The sequence below is a fragment of the Lupinus angustifolius genome, unplaced genomic scaffold (genome assembly GCF_001865875.1).
Source record: "Lupinus angustifolius cultivar Tanjil unplaced genomic scaffold, LupAngTanjil_v1.0 Scaffold_1_286, whole genome shotgun sequence".
NCBI lineage: Eukaryota > Viridiplantae > Streptophyta > Magnoliopsida > Fabales > Fabaceae > Lupinus > Lupinus angustifolius.
In genome coordinates, this window is record NW_017715616.1 from 3,869 (window position 1) to 17,199 (window position 13,331).

General features: G+C 31.6%; 1 protein-coding gene across 1 annotated transcript; it reads right to left on the reverse strand.

The window, feature by feature from the left end:
• Nucleotides 1-4,615: 4,615 nt before the first annotated feature.
• Nucleotides 4,616-8,878, reverse strand: LOC109336891 (COMM domain-containing protein 9-like). The gene is made up of 7 exons (XM_019573716.1): nt 8,715-8,878; nt 8,378-8,553; nt 7,001-7,171; nt 6,830-6,919; nt 6,500-6,619; nt 6,321-6,389; nt 4,616-4,915 (listed from the first exon to the last, which is right to left on the reverse strand). Exons 2-6 carry the CDS (start codon nt 8,549-8,551, stop codon nt 6,366-6,368), a joined length of 579 nt encoding a protein of 192 aa, XP_019429261.1. The 5' UTR covers nt 8,552-8,553; nt 8,715-8,878; the 3' UTR covers nt 4,616-4,915; nt 6,321-6,365.
• Between the last annotated feature and the right edge of the window lie 4,453 nt (nt 8,879-13,331).

Below are 13,331 nucleotides of genomic sequence, written 5' to 3' on the forward strand. Positions count from 1 at the left end.
AGATGGTTTGTGACGGCTCTACGATGCGTTTCCCTTCTCAACATGCAAACTTGGAGGCTTCATTCACCTTGCCTGCTCAAGGATTTGTGCCTACTGTACCATCCATTCAGTCTGTGATCCCTCACGAACCCACTGATGTTGGACCATCTGCTCGAAGATGGAGTAGGGATGATGTGCCCAGTTCCCCACCGGGGAAGAGAGCTGCTATACCGACGCCACCCGATCTTCAGGCAGAGGCGAGAGTGGGAAGAAAGTCACAGGGTTCGTCCAACAACCCGGAAGAGGAGCAAGAAGCCGAAGAGGAAGACTATGTGGAGTTGGTATATATAGAGGACTCCATTGAGGTGGCGGACATTTCTTCCGATTCTGAGACAGAGGAGGATCCCAACGAGTGTTCTAGTACACCCGCTAACCCCGGAGCTAGTCGCTAGTGGTCATTTCTGTTTCTAGTTGCCCTTGAGGCGAGTATCTGTGTAGGATACTTTTAATGTTCTGAATAAACCAGACTATTGTAGACATTTTAGTTAGGATTAAAATGTATTCCGCTTTGCCTTTGTATATGTTTTCATTTATTTCAATAAAGGATCATTCCACGAATTATTGTTGTCTTTTCCGCATTTTAGGTTACTAAATGTGATGTCCCGAAAAGGAATTAAATGTAAATGAAGAGTGTTTTACATTATAATAAAAATACCTATTTTTGAGCAATATTGTTGGAGTAATTTTCGAGGAGTTACAAGACTAACAACATCTACAAATGAATATTCCTTTCACCTTGCCATTATAAATAGAGGATTTTCCCCTAACGGAAGTTTACTTCTTTCACTTTCTTACTACTTTACTTATTCACACTCTCTCTCTTACTAATACTCTCATATACTCTCCACATATTTTATATACTGACTTGATTATCAGAAAACATTTTTAGGTACCTCCCTAACGGGTCCAACCATCCCTCAGGCAACACTAGAAGATTCCTCATCAGATTCTCTTAATCAAGACTCACATTCTTAAGACTAAAAGACTAAAGAACAATAACCTAAATGTGATAATGGGAATCACGGACCCTCAAATCTATCTCTGGTGGGGGGAGATCTAGGATCCTACCCATGACAATCTAGCATGCACGTTGGGTGAAGAAGGGTCACATAAGGTGTGCATTCCACTAACACTTAGATGACTTCAAATGTATCTTATGAGCGTTGTGATTGCTTATATAAATCACTTCATTCACTTGATAATGATGTTTATATGAAAGTCCTGGAATGACTAAATATGTCTTAAGCAAACAGTATGAATCCTATGGGAATGTATTCCTTATTTAGTTCTTGGATGACTAAATATCATTATGTATGTTACTCATATCTACCTTTATAATTCATGTTTATTTATTAATTTTTAATTTACATTGAACATTCTCATCCCTTAGATTCGCAACATAATTGAAGGATCTATTGAAGTTTAAGACCTTCAGATATGATATCGCTAGAGGTGACAAAATTATTTACAATACACAATTCATTCAAATTCAAGAAAACTAAATTCATTTAAATCTATACATTTGAGCTAATGAATTTAAAATGATAGAATTCAATGAATAATTTTAGTAATTGATGGATTTGGGTTGATTTATTATATCCAATTGATATCCATGAATATATCTATTTGGATGGATATTTAATCCATCCAAGAAATAAACATCCACAAAGAAAGTTTTTTGTTTTTCAATTTTATTCATTATTTCAATTCTTACTTTCTTGTAGTGCTTCTTACTTTCACTTTGATTTTTTAAAAGTATAAATAAATATATTTAAGATCATAAGAATATAATGTTTTAAAAGTGTTTCTTAAAATAACTTTTTTAAAAAATTGATTTTAAAAGGACATAAATTATCCTTGTTTTTTTACACGTGATGCAACAACCAAGAAATCACATCGCAATAAAGCCAAACCAATCGATCTGAAGCTGTAGTTTGTATTTGTGTTTTATGATCAAAGAAGCAAAAATTGCTTTGGGGATATAACTCATTTTGGTTAATAGCCCTTAATTACCTATAGTTTTTTTTTCATTGCGTGATTTTGAAATGCCTATTCTAACAGCAGACATGATTAGTATATTAAGTTATAATCAAATGTATGATTACGATTAGTATAAATAAATATCCTAAGAATATAATATTTTAAAAGTGTTTCTTAAAATCACTTTTTTTAAAAGTGTTTTTAAAAATACTTTAGTGAAATAATAGTATTTAAAATAACTATCTTCTGTTTTTAGTTACAATTTAAAAATCAAATAGATTGGATATTCATCCATTCAAATCCATGAAAATGGAGTCATGGATGAGTGGATGAATTGAAATTTATTTATTAGGTTTGATACATATAGATTGGATAAGTTAAAATATTGTTTAAATGAATTTTTATGAATTGATTGATATGACTTTTCATAAATCCATTAGGATTCAAATTCATTTATTTGTTATCCTTATATATCACTTTAGTAGTACTTGTTATCCAATAGATATTCATGGATATATTCATTTGGATGGATATTTAATCCATCCAAAAATAAAAATAAAAAATTATTTTCTTTTGCATTTTCAATTTCATTTAATATTTAAGAAAACTAAATTCAAACAAATTCATTCATGATTCTCACTCTCACCTTTAATATTTTATTAAATTGATATCAATTATAGAAAATGTATATATAGTTAATATTAAGATTTTATTCTTAAGTACATAACATATAGATATGTGATAAAAATGTATGCATTGACCAATGTATGAGTTTAATACACTGTGACTATATCATTCATCGTTTATATTTACTTATCATTGATTACTAAAAAAGTAATCTAAACGAATAATTAATGATATAGTAATTATATATAAATTTTTATACTGACATTGCATATGTATTAGACTCTAAAAATATTTGTTAAATAATTTGCACGTGTAACCTTAAACGGCACATGCTAATAGAATTTTGAAAAAAAAATATTTCTATAAAAGTTCAAAAAATCACTTTTTAAAAATTGATTTCTAAATTATTTTAGTTTTTTTTAAAAGGCGGTCTTAAAAAATGTTTAGTTGAAATAATAGTTTTTAAAATAATGATTTTCTTAAATAGATTTGTTTAGTTCCACTAAAAAAATCAAATGGATTGTATATCCATCCATCCAAATCCATTAAAATGGAGTCATGGATAAATTGGATGAATTGAAATTCATTGGATATGAATGAATTAAATAACTTAAAATGTAGTTTAAATGAATTTATACAGATTAATAAAAAATTTCCATCTATCTATTAACATCCAAATCTAAATCCATCCAAATCCAAATTTATTTGTTGCTCCTACTCTTAATGCATATAAATAAGATGTACCATAAACTCGCTTAGCACACAACATCATTGCACAATTGCTAAACAATTAGTGATTCTCTTCAACCTTAAGAGGGAGCTATGTAGCCTTATGATGAAGCTATATAGCCTTGATTATTTCTATTCACTTGGGGTACCTATGACCAAGGATTTATTCTTGGTGGCTAAACTAATGTTTTCTATAGGTCCTGGTGTGAGCATACCAAGACATTGGCACCCACCGTGAAGCATGTAAACTACAATTCGGGGAACCATGAAAATGTTGAACAAATATGAGATCAGTCATCCATGAGCAAGACAATGAACAATTAAAAATTAAAGTGTTACTAGATATGGACTATATCATCTAGTTTAATTAGAAAATTGATGAATCAACTGAGTATCAACCCCATTATATTATTATAACATAAATGCAAGAACCATTCTAAATTTATTAAATCATAATTTTGCAGTTAAACAAGCCTTGAAATGTTTTGCCTATCTTTTACATTTTGATATTTTAATTCTAAAAACTATAAGGTATTTGGCATCGAACTTAATAACAACATGAGCATAACTTACAACATAAAGTGTCAATTCCGAAAAATATTTTTGTGATATTCCATCTCAGTGACAAGATGGTTCAACACTAGTTGTCAACTAGAAACTAGGCCAGCAACTGACCAGACAACATTTGACCTATACGATTATCGATCATGCTCGAAAGGTCAACTTAGTTAGGAAAAAAGATGATATTTACCATACATAGTCTTTTAAGGTATGTACTATAAAAGGGTGTAGGTGTGTACTACAACGAAGGAAAACCTTCCTTCTCGCTAAAGGCAAGACCATGTTGCCTGAGAAGTATAAGTTTACTTTACACATCCTATTAGTCCAAATCTACAACGTTGTTAATTGAGAAAAGATAAAATCATGCCGCCTGCAATGATCACGAGCCACCATTTGAAGGGCAGACCACTCCACCTAAATAGGCGAAACCACTCATATTCTCACACTACTTTCTCTCTCTAAAGCATCCACTTATACTGACTTGAATATCAATATCCTTTTAAGGTATCCACCCAAAGCAATCTAAGGTAGACTCTTACCCAAATTCAACAAGGGGTCCAAATTACGACCAACCTCTTCCACATCAAAGAACAAGTGATACAACTCAAATTTTATATATATTCCTTAACTATTGAGTTTTTAATTTATACAGTATATAACTTTTATTTATCACCTTATTTAATATAGTAAATGCCAATAAACTTATGTGCATCCAATTTAATCAGTTTTACACTTTAATAAGTAATCTACTTGTTAAATCAGTATCCAATACCCTAGCAGTACCATGGTCAGTCTGTGTTTAATAACATTGACTGGTGAATATCAAACTAATTTAATAACATTAAATAGTGAATACCAAAGTAATCAAGTGCATAAGATCTTGTCATTTGAGACTTGGCACGAGTCGTTATAGCGTCCTGCAACTTGCAACAACCAAAGCTCACAGTTTGAATGTCCCCCTTACCAGGCCTGTGTCTTCCTGTTGTACAAAAAACAAAGCAAAATTCTAACATTAAAGATCATGGTATTAAACTGATGTTATCTTAAGCTTTATGTATTAGACATGACATGAAGTTCAATGTTAGGCAGAAATTGAATTGCTTATAAGGTATACATAGCCAAACGAGTGATAAAAATAAAGAATTGTGAACCTAAATAACAGAAATTATGTAGACTCGAAATCTTATGTTTTTCGGCGCCCAATCTGGACAAGTCCCCCATCCAAAAAGAAGAAAAAGGAACAAATCATAGGCATTGCTCAGTTAGAATTAGTCAAAAAAAATTCAAGACAAAAATGAACTCAAAAGAGACATGGAACTCAATTCAGGTTTTTAGTGATGAGTGTACAAACTGAATCGAAAACTGCAGTGTGCCAAAAACTAATAAAAAGGTCTTTGTGGTTAGTTGTATATGAAGAGTCTTGTAATTTATGTTAGAAATTTATGATTTCTAATTAAGGTGGGCATCATATATTTGATATAACGATATCAGCTATTTATTTCCGAGATTACATTATAAGTTATAAAGTCTAATTACTGACACCCCTTAGATTTCCAAAGAAGCTGATAACCGTTACCCCATAGGGGATAATGGGAACCCTATAAGTTAACGCATAAGGAAGGTTATGGTCTCCAGTACACCAAATCAAAATTCAGTTTTCTCCTCTCCCCATCAGAATGAAAATGCAAGTCCCAAGAGGAACCAGGGGATTTAGTTGAAGAAGGCCATCATACCATAAAACCTCTTTTAGAAACGTAGATCAAAGGAGCATATCCAGGAACATGGATTCAGGCATGACACTGCACCATTTGTTTCATATATGTGTGTGAGAATCATGAGATTCAAGATCTTAGGATTAGTATTTCACCAATCATAAGGAATCCCCAACAATTTATGTTTTAGTTGCTTACCAAAAATGTATTATGAGTTAGTCAAGTATCAATTTGTTTCTACTGTGAGGAAGCACCATCAACACAACATTAAGACAACCCAAACCTAGAATAGAACAATATAAATCCCACCTAATCGCCCGTACCGCAAAGAGAGAAAACTTGAAATATGAAATTGTAACTCCAGACTAATTTTCTGCCCTTTGTTGATATCAGACCACCTAGTATCACTGGTTAAACTGGGCTATTCAAACCACCAAAGAAAAGCAATATCCTCTTTCAATCTCTATTACTTGCAGGAAGATCATTTATAAGAGAAACATGTGATGAAAATGCAATTTGATAAAGTCAACTCATGATCAAGTAATAGACAATGCCCAGGTTAAAATACCAAACACCAATTACTTCTAGCTGTTGAGTTTAACAATCTTTCTCAATAAAGAAACATACAGGACAAAATCTAAAAGCAATAGGTATTAATTTAGTAGAGCATACCATTGTGTCAAACATCTTGTAAGAAGCTCTATCGGTTTCCTAGTACTAATGCCCATTTGGTGTCTCATCCTGACAACACATAACAAGCTCATCAGAAAACCAATCAGGCAATCTAAATGGGCAAAAAATCTATTCCAACCCAATCTGGATTGAAAAACAATTTTCAGCATAATATTTACCGTGGTAGAAAACTGGTCTCTTATACAGTGCATGGCTTTCAGCACTGTGTCTAGAGTATCTGTAGCCACCTGGAACTTCACGTCCAGCTCTCTTGAGTGTAATTGAGCATCACCTTGCAGCTGAAAAGGGTGTAGTTAAAAAGAGTCATATAAAACCACATTTGACCATTTTACATACGATACATATGTAACAAACTCAAAACACTTAAATGTAAAGTCAAACTCGATACAAACTGGTATGCATATCTATCACTTGCTTTTCAACATGTGCAGAATAAAAAGGGATTTAAGGAAAGTGCCTCCTACTAAAGTTCATGAGGAGGTACTCACCTTCATATTAATAACAGCCACAGGGTCTGATGATTCTTTATCCAGATTTCCCATATTCCATGTCATTGCCTTTAATCGAGGCACAATATTCTGAATATAATAGTTTAAATATAATGTCAGATTAAAGTAGCCAACTGAGCTCGCAAACAAGAATGCAGTAGAATAGCGGACCTGATCTTTCAGCAATTCTTCTTGCCACTCTTGTTGAAACTTCTGCAACAAAAGTGTTAGTAGTTTTTGCAATTCAGGAAGAACTTCATTAGGAAACAGCTTTGGGATATCATCTTTGCTGGTATTCTCATAAACGCACCTCCTCATTAGCATTCGAAGGCATAGCAGAAGCTGAAGATAGAGAGCTAAAATGATAATATGCGCCACAAGACAAGAAACCATGTAAGATAAACTCAATCACATAAAAAGCTATGGGTAGTTACAGGAATACTGAACACGCCCGTTTCCAAATCTCCAAGACCTTGTTTTTATCATCAATTAACAGGTTATCCGAAACTTGACAGTATGTGTGATAGAAACCCAGCATTATAGATATGAAACTTAGTAAATTAATAGTATAAAAATTCAATTACAAGAGAAGGAATCTTGTCCAAGAGCACTGGGCCTTAAGAGATTTCTTCTCTGCTCAGATATACCATTGAAAATTAGAAACTGATTTCTAAATTGCCTACATAACTGCATCTGCCTACATAATAATAACAACATAACTACCTTGAATATAAAATAAGGTTGGCTCAATGCACAAGACTACCACCTAGTAGGGTTTGGAGAAGGTAGATATATGCGGCTTTACAGTAGCAATCCAGGTGGTTGTTTCCAGGATTTGAAACCATGACCTCCAGATCACAAGGAGATCAACCTTACTGTTGTGTTAAGGTTCACTCCCTACTATCTTAAATATACAACAACAACAATCAAGTTTTTATCCCACTAAATGGGGTCAGCTGCGTGGATGGGACAATGCCATAATAAACTATCATAAATCATGTTAATTGACAAAGTATTGATATCTATGTCTTTGTTAATCATTTCATATATGGTTTTTCTTGATCTCCTTCTTCCTCTAGGAATTGGACTATCCTCCATTTGATCTAAACTCCTTAGGGGCTTCTACTACTAGTCTACTCCACACATGCCCAAATCACATAAGGCGCAATCCTACCATCTTTTCTACACTAAGAATTACTCCAACTTTCTCCCTAAGCATTTATTTCTGATCCTATGATATGGATCAACCCTCAACTATCTTAAATATATTATTTATAATTTTCTTTCTTATTTATCCTATTCTAAACAAACTTAGCCTTAATGTGATCCTGACTTTGCACACCACCATCAACCAATTTAGTCCATACAATAACAATTACGAGATTTCTAGGGGATCAAATTCACTCTATGGTTCGCAAAGTATTTGCAATCTCATGGATTAAATTGATCGATAATGTCAACATTCGGAAACAAAATAAAGCTTGAATCTATGAAATTTTGAGAGAAGAGAATACATATTAGGACATGGGAGAGTAGAAGGGAACGTACAGGATCGAGGTCAGAGTCATTTTGGAGTTGGAGAATGTCTTGAATGATACGTCGGTCAGAAGAGTCAAGACCTGTCTTTCGGGTTCTCCAAAGTGTTTCAAGAATGTATTCAATGGATTCTTTGGTGCTGGCTCTTAGCAGAAGTGGCAAATGACCCCATAACGTTCGTTCCATACCTAACAAAAATCTTCAATCTCACGCGAATGGAATTGGAGATTATGAAATTATAGTGGTAGTGGGGAAATGGGTTACTGAACAAGCGGGAAAGTGGAGTATTCTATTCCACGTATTGAAGGTGTTAGGTGGGTGGGTTAGTTACGGTGACATTATATCGTACTGTGATGGGATAAGGCTCTGACGGTGGTGTTACAGCTGAGTTGTGCTGACTGCTGCGTTCGAGTTTTATATTTCGGCTGAAAGGCTAGCACTTTGGCGGTGGCGGCTCTGATAGTGGTGACTGCAGCCCCTTCTTATGATCATAATAGAGTTCATTTACTCATTTACACATATCTCACATCTCACTAAAGATATTCTTGATAATAGCAAGAAAAAAAATACACTGGTATATATATATATATATATAAAAGAGAAAATTGTACTCATCTAAGAAATTTAATGACTGAATTTTATATATTATTATCATATTTTTCCTCATTAATATTTAATTATCCTTATTCTTTAAAAAATAGTATTAATGTTGTGAGGGCTTAGACCAGACACTCTAACCAGTTTGATATAAATATTTGTAAACAGTCATCATATTATTCATCACTTATTTAAAAAAAATTAAAAACAATGATGAAAATGACACTATATAAAATTCATTTATTCCATATATTTTTTCTCTTGAAATATAGGCCAACATTTGCCTTGTAAAAAATCCAATGACTCAATATTTTAACTAACTAACTAACAGTATTCATATGCATTTACATTTGAGCTACATTTTTTGGAATTAACTTTTTAAGCATAATTTTTATATATCTTTCAAATTTTAATATCCTTCATTCTTCAACCAAAACAAGTTTAAACATAGACAATATCATGGTGTATAAGAGGTTGATTTTATTACCTAGAAGACCAAAAATTATAATTGAGTTTAGAAATTGATGAGTTAATATGTTCAATGTTTGACCCTTATTAGCATCACATATATCAATAAAATGTAAGATCTTGTATTCTTTTTCATCATCTATAGTTTTACATACAAACATATATTAGTATAAATTAAAAAATATTTGCATCAACTTAATAAATGACTGAATAGAATTATAAATATTTTTAGCTGAAATTAGACTCAAAACATATTCATTTATTTGATCAACAATTTCAATAGTTGATGCAAGTATTGCCCTTATTTAAAAAATTCTTCATTTTATTATTTTAGCGATCTTTTAGATTTGGATAGGTACTTTGAACTATGACGTCAATTGGTTTATCAAAATTAACAATTGTATATGTCATTAGGTAGAGAATGAAGTAATTATGATAACTGTAAAGAAAAAATAAATAATATGACTCTAACTAATACATTTTTTTGGAAAACTACCTTATAAATAATATTTGTTGTTGTCGTTAGGATTTGACGATCTTTATAATGTATTAATATCTTCAGTCATTTTTTGCTCAGTACTCTTGAAATTGTCATGTATACTTGATCGTGACTAGAAACTAGTTTACGCAAGTATAATTCAACACTTTCCAATGGTTGAATTTGAGGCTTGTTGGTTGTCATATCATATGAAACAATCATAAGAAATTGTCTTCTTATCTACTTAAAAATGGTCATGAAGATTGAAATGAAAACTATTAACAAATATTAATAATAGAACATTATTAATATTCTTTTATGTTATGTTTCTTTTTGTTACTATTTTAATATACAATAGTAACATTGCAATGTTAGAAAAATAAAAAGATGTATACACTCACAAATGTAAGAGTTTTTACATTGTCAATGCATTGACTCTTCAAAAAACGTAATACAAATGAATGGTGGATGATGTGATGTCTATGTATAAATGTTTACACAATGAATTGATATAACACTCATGTTAGAATCAAATATTATATTCTAAACAAAATATATACATAATGAGTATCGCCTAATATTAAGAGATAAAAAATAATTCAAACAAAATATTAATCAAATATGTGTTACAATGCATACAATTTTGAGTACCTTATGATTGTTTTTAATAGAATACAAGTAGAAGAATCAATTTCATTATCACAATTAAATTGAATCAAAGATATTGTTTTTTCCTATAAGAGTTAATGATAGATTATTATTTTTTAGAGACTCTATTATAAAAAACAATTATGTTCAAAATTTTGAAATTTCATTTATGTTATTTGGAAGAATATTATATTCAATGGATACAATATTATTAACTTTATTTTAGATTGAGGCTCATTATATTTTATTATATTTCATCGAAAAAAATATATTTTATACTATGAATTTGATGTTTTTAATAATCTGAATCCCCACAATTTAAGCCAATATTATGTGTTATTTTTACGGATAGCATAAGTAAGCATATCCATTATATTTTTAAATGGGAGCATATCTGTTATTTCACAAAAATGTGTCATTCCATGAGCCACTATTTGTGATTGGTTGAAAAACTGTATTTAAGTTAAAAATTAATAATTAAATATTTTTAATCCTTTGGCATTAAAGTAAATTCATGTGAATAATTATATCAATCATAAATCTATAGATTGCTTGCATTATATTGCAAAAAAATTCTATCTAATTCTTGCCACATATTGCTTACCTATTCTACGTGTAAAAAATAACGCATAGTATTATCTAAATAAGACATAATATAATCATAGAGCACATTATATAACATATAGTATGACACATAACATACATCGAACTATTCTTTAATGTTATAATGTAATTAATAGATGTATAGCATATATTGGCCCATAACATATATTGAATGCACTTTGATCTTATAATATAAAATGCATAGCATGTATTGTTATTGAAAGTGCAAAGTGTCAATGATAGTACTAGCAATGTTTTGTCTATGTTTTGATGAACGCAATGTTCTATTAAAGCTTGAAGATGACTCAACAATCAACATGCCTAGTGCTCATTTGATTCATATCTAGACTATGATATAAATAGAGTCATTATTCTAAGTAGTCTGAGATGTGTGTCGTAGTAAGTGAGTATAGGTGATGTGAACCTAGGTGCAAGTCTCTCAAACCATCATAATTGTCATATAATTTCCATAAGACATATCATCTAGTTAATTTTATGTTCATGCATTAATCATACATGTTATATGTGCATATTAGGCATAATATAATTGCTAGAACATGTATAGAAGTTGTGCATAACATATGAGAAGTTTGCCTTTTGAACCATGTATTTTAATACGTCAGTTAATTGATTAACGTGGTGACTTAATCGATTAACTCAACTTTTTTCTTGTTAAATCAGTGTTTCTGTTACAACTGTTTTCTGTTTCAATTCTGTTGCACTGGTTAATCCAGTGTTGTTGGGACCAGACCGGACGGTCCGACCGGTCCAATCGTCGCCCGACAACCATAACGACCACGTTTTGGTCAATAAGCCGTCCCCCATATGGAGCCGTTTTGGACCATTAGTAATCCGGTCCAATCAGGTTGGACTGGGTTAACCCGGTAAATTAAAACGGGCGGGCCAACTATCACTTAAAAGTTGAAACAAAATTTTTAAAATAAGCAAATAGAAAAAAGCTAAAAGCTAAAACCTAATTCCCTAAGAATAGAAAGCACTCCACGGTCCACAACAACAAAGTGAGTTAGTGACCACTGTCAAAAACAGTGAACAACATCTTTTTCTACAACATTATCTTCAATCATAACGTCTCTCATTGTAGTGAATTGCACGAAGTATGTTTTTTATGGTTTTGCACTTTTGTGGGATTTATTTGTCCAGGGGGATTTCCTATTACTCTTTAGTTTATGGTTTTGTCACTTTGTGAGACTTATTAAATTATGTGATTAAATTATTACTTTATGTGTTTATGGTTTTGTCAGTTTGTGCCTAATTTATTACTCTTTAGTCTTTACTCTTTAGTTTATGCTATGCATAGTGCATACTGTCATGTCAACATCTTATAAACTAAAGAGTAACACTGATTAAATTATTACTCTTTAGTTTATGCACTATAAATTCATGTCAATAGCTTTTCATAGTTTATTAGTGTAGTGCATATTGTCATAAATTATTACTTTATTAGTTCATGGTTTTGTGACTTTTGTCATTTTATGGTTCTATTAGTGCACTGAAAATTACTAATGCACCGAATTAATAGTTTATTTTGTTAGTTTCTTAGTTTATGCAAATTAGATGTTCTACTTAATTGTTTTAATCTTCTTATATTCTTTGTGTATACATTTAATTTTAGATATGACATCATCTGCAAGTTCTCCAAATACAACTTAAGCATTAGCTCCTAGTACTCAGTCTGTTATAGCAAAATCAGACCCAACATGGGATCATTGTCAATTACTACAAGACGTGGTAGGAAAGAGAACCATAAAATGTTTGTATTGCTCAAAATGTTACAAAGGCGGAGGAATACATCGAATTAAACAACATCTTACGGGAGAAAAAGGAGATGTTCTACCTTGTCTATCAGTCCCTTTTGATGTTAAGCATCGACTAAGAGAACACTTGAATCAAGTTAGTGGTAGTAGAAAAAGAGGGACTAATCAAAATCAAGGGGAAGAAGATCCATATGAGGAAAATGTTGTACAACATGAAGGAAATACGACTCCACCAATACCGACTATAACCATGGGTAAAGAAACAGAAACATCAAATTAAAGATCAAATAATAGTATCAACAATTTCTATGCCCCAAGAACTACTCCAGGAGCTCAACCCTCAATCAGAATGGGCTTTGCAGGTAAAGATGCTATTCATAAGGCTGATTTGGCAGTT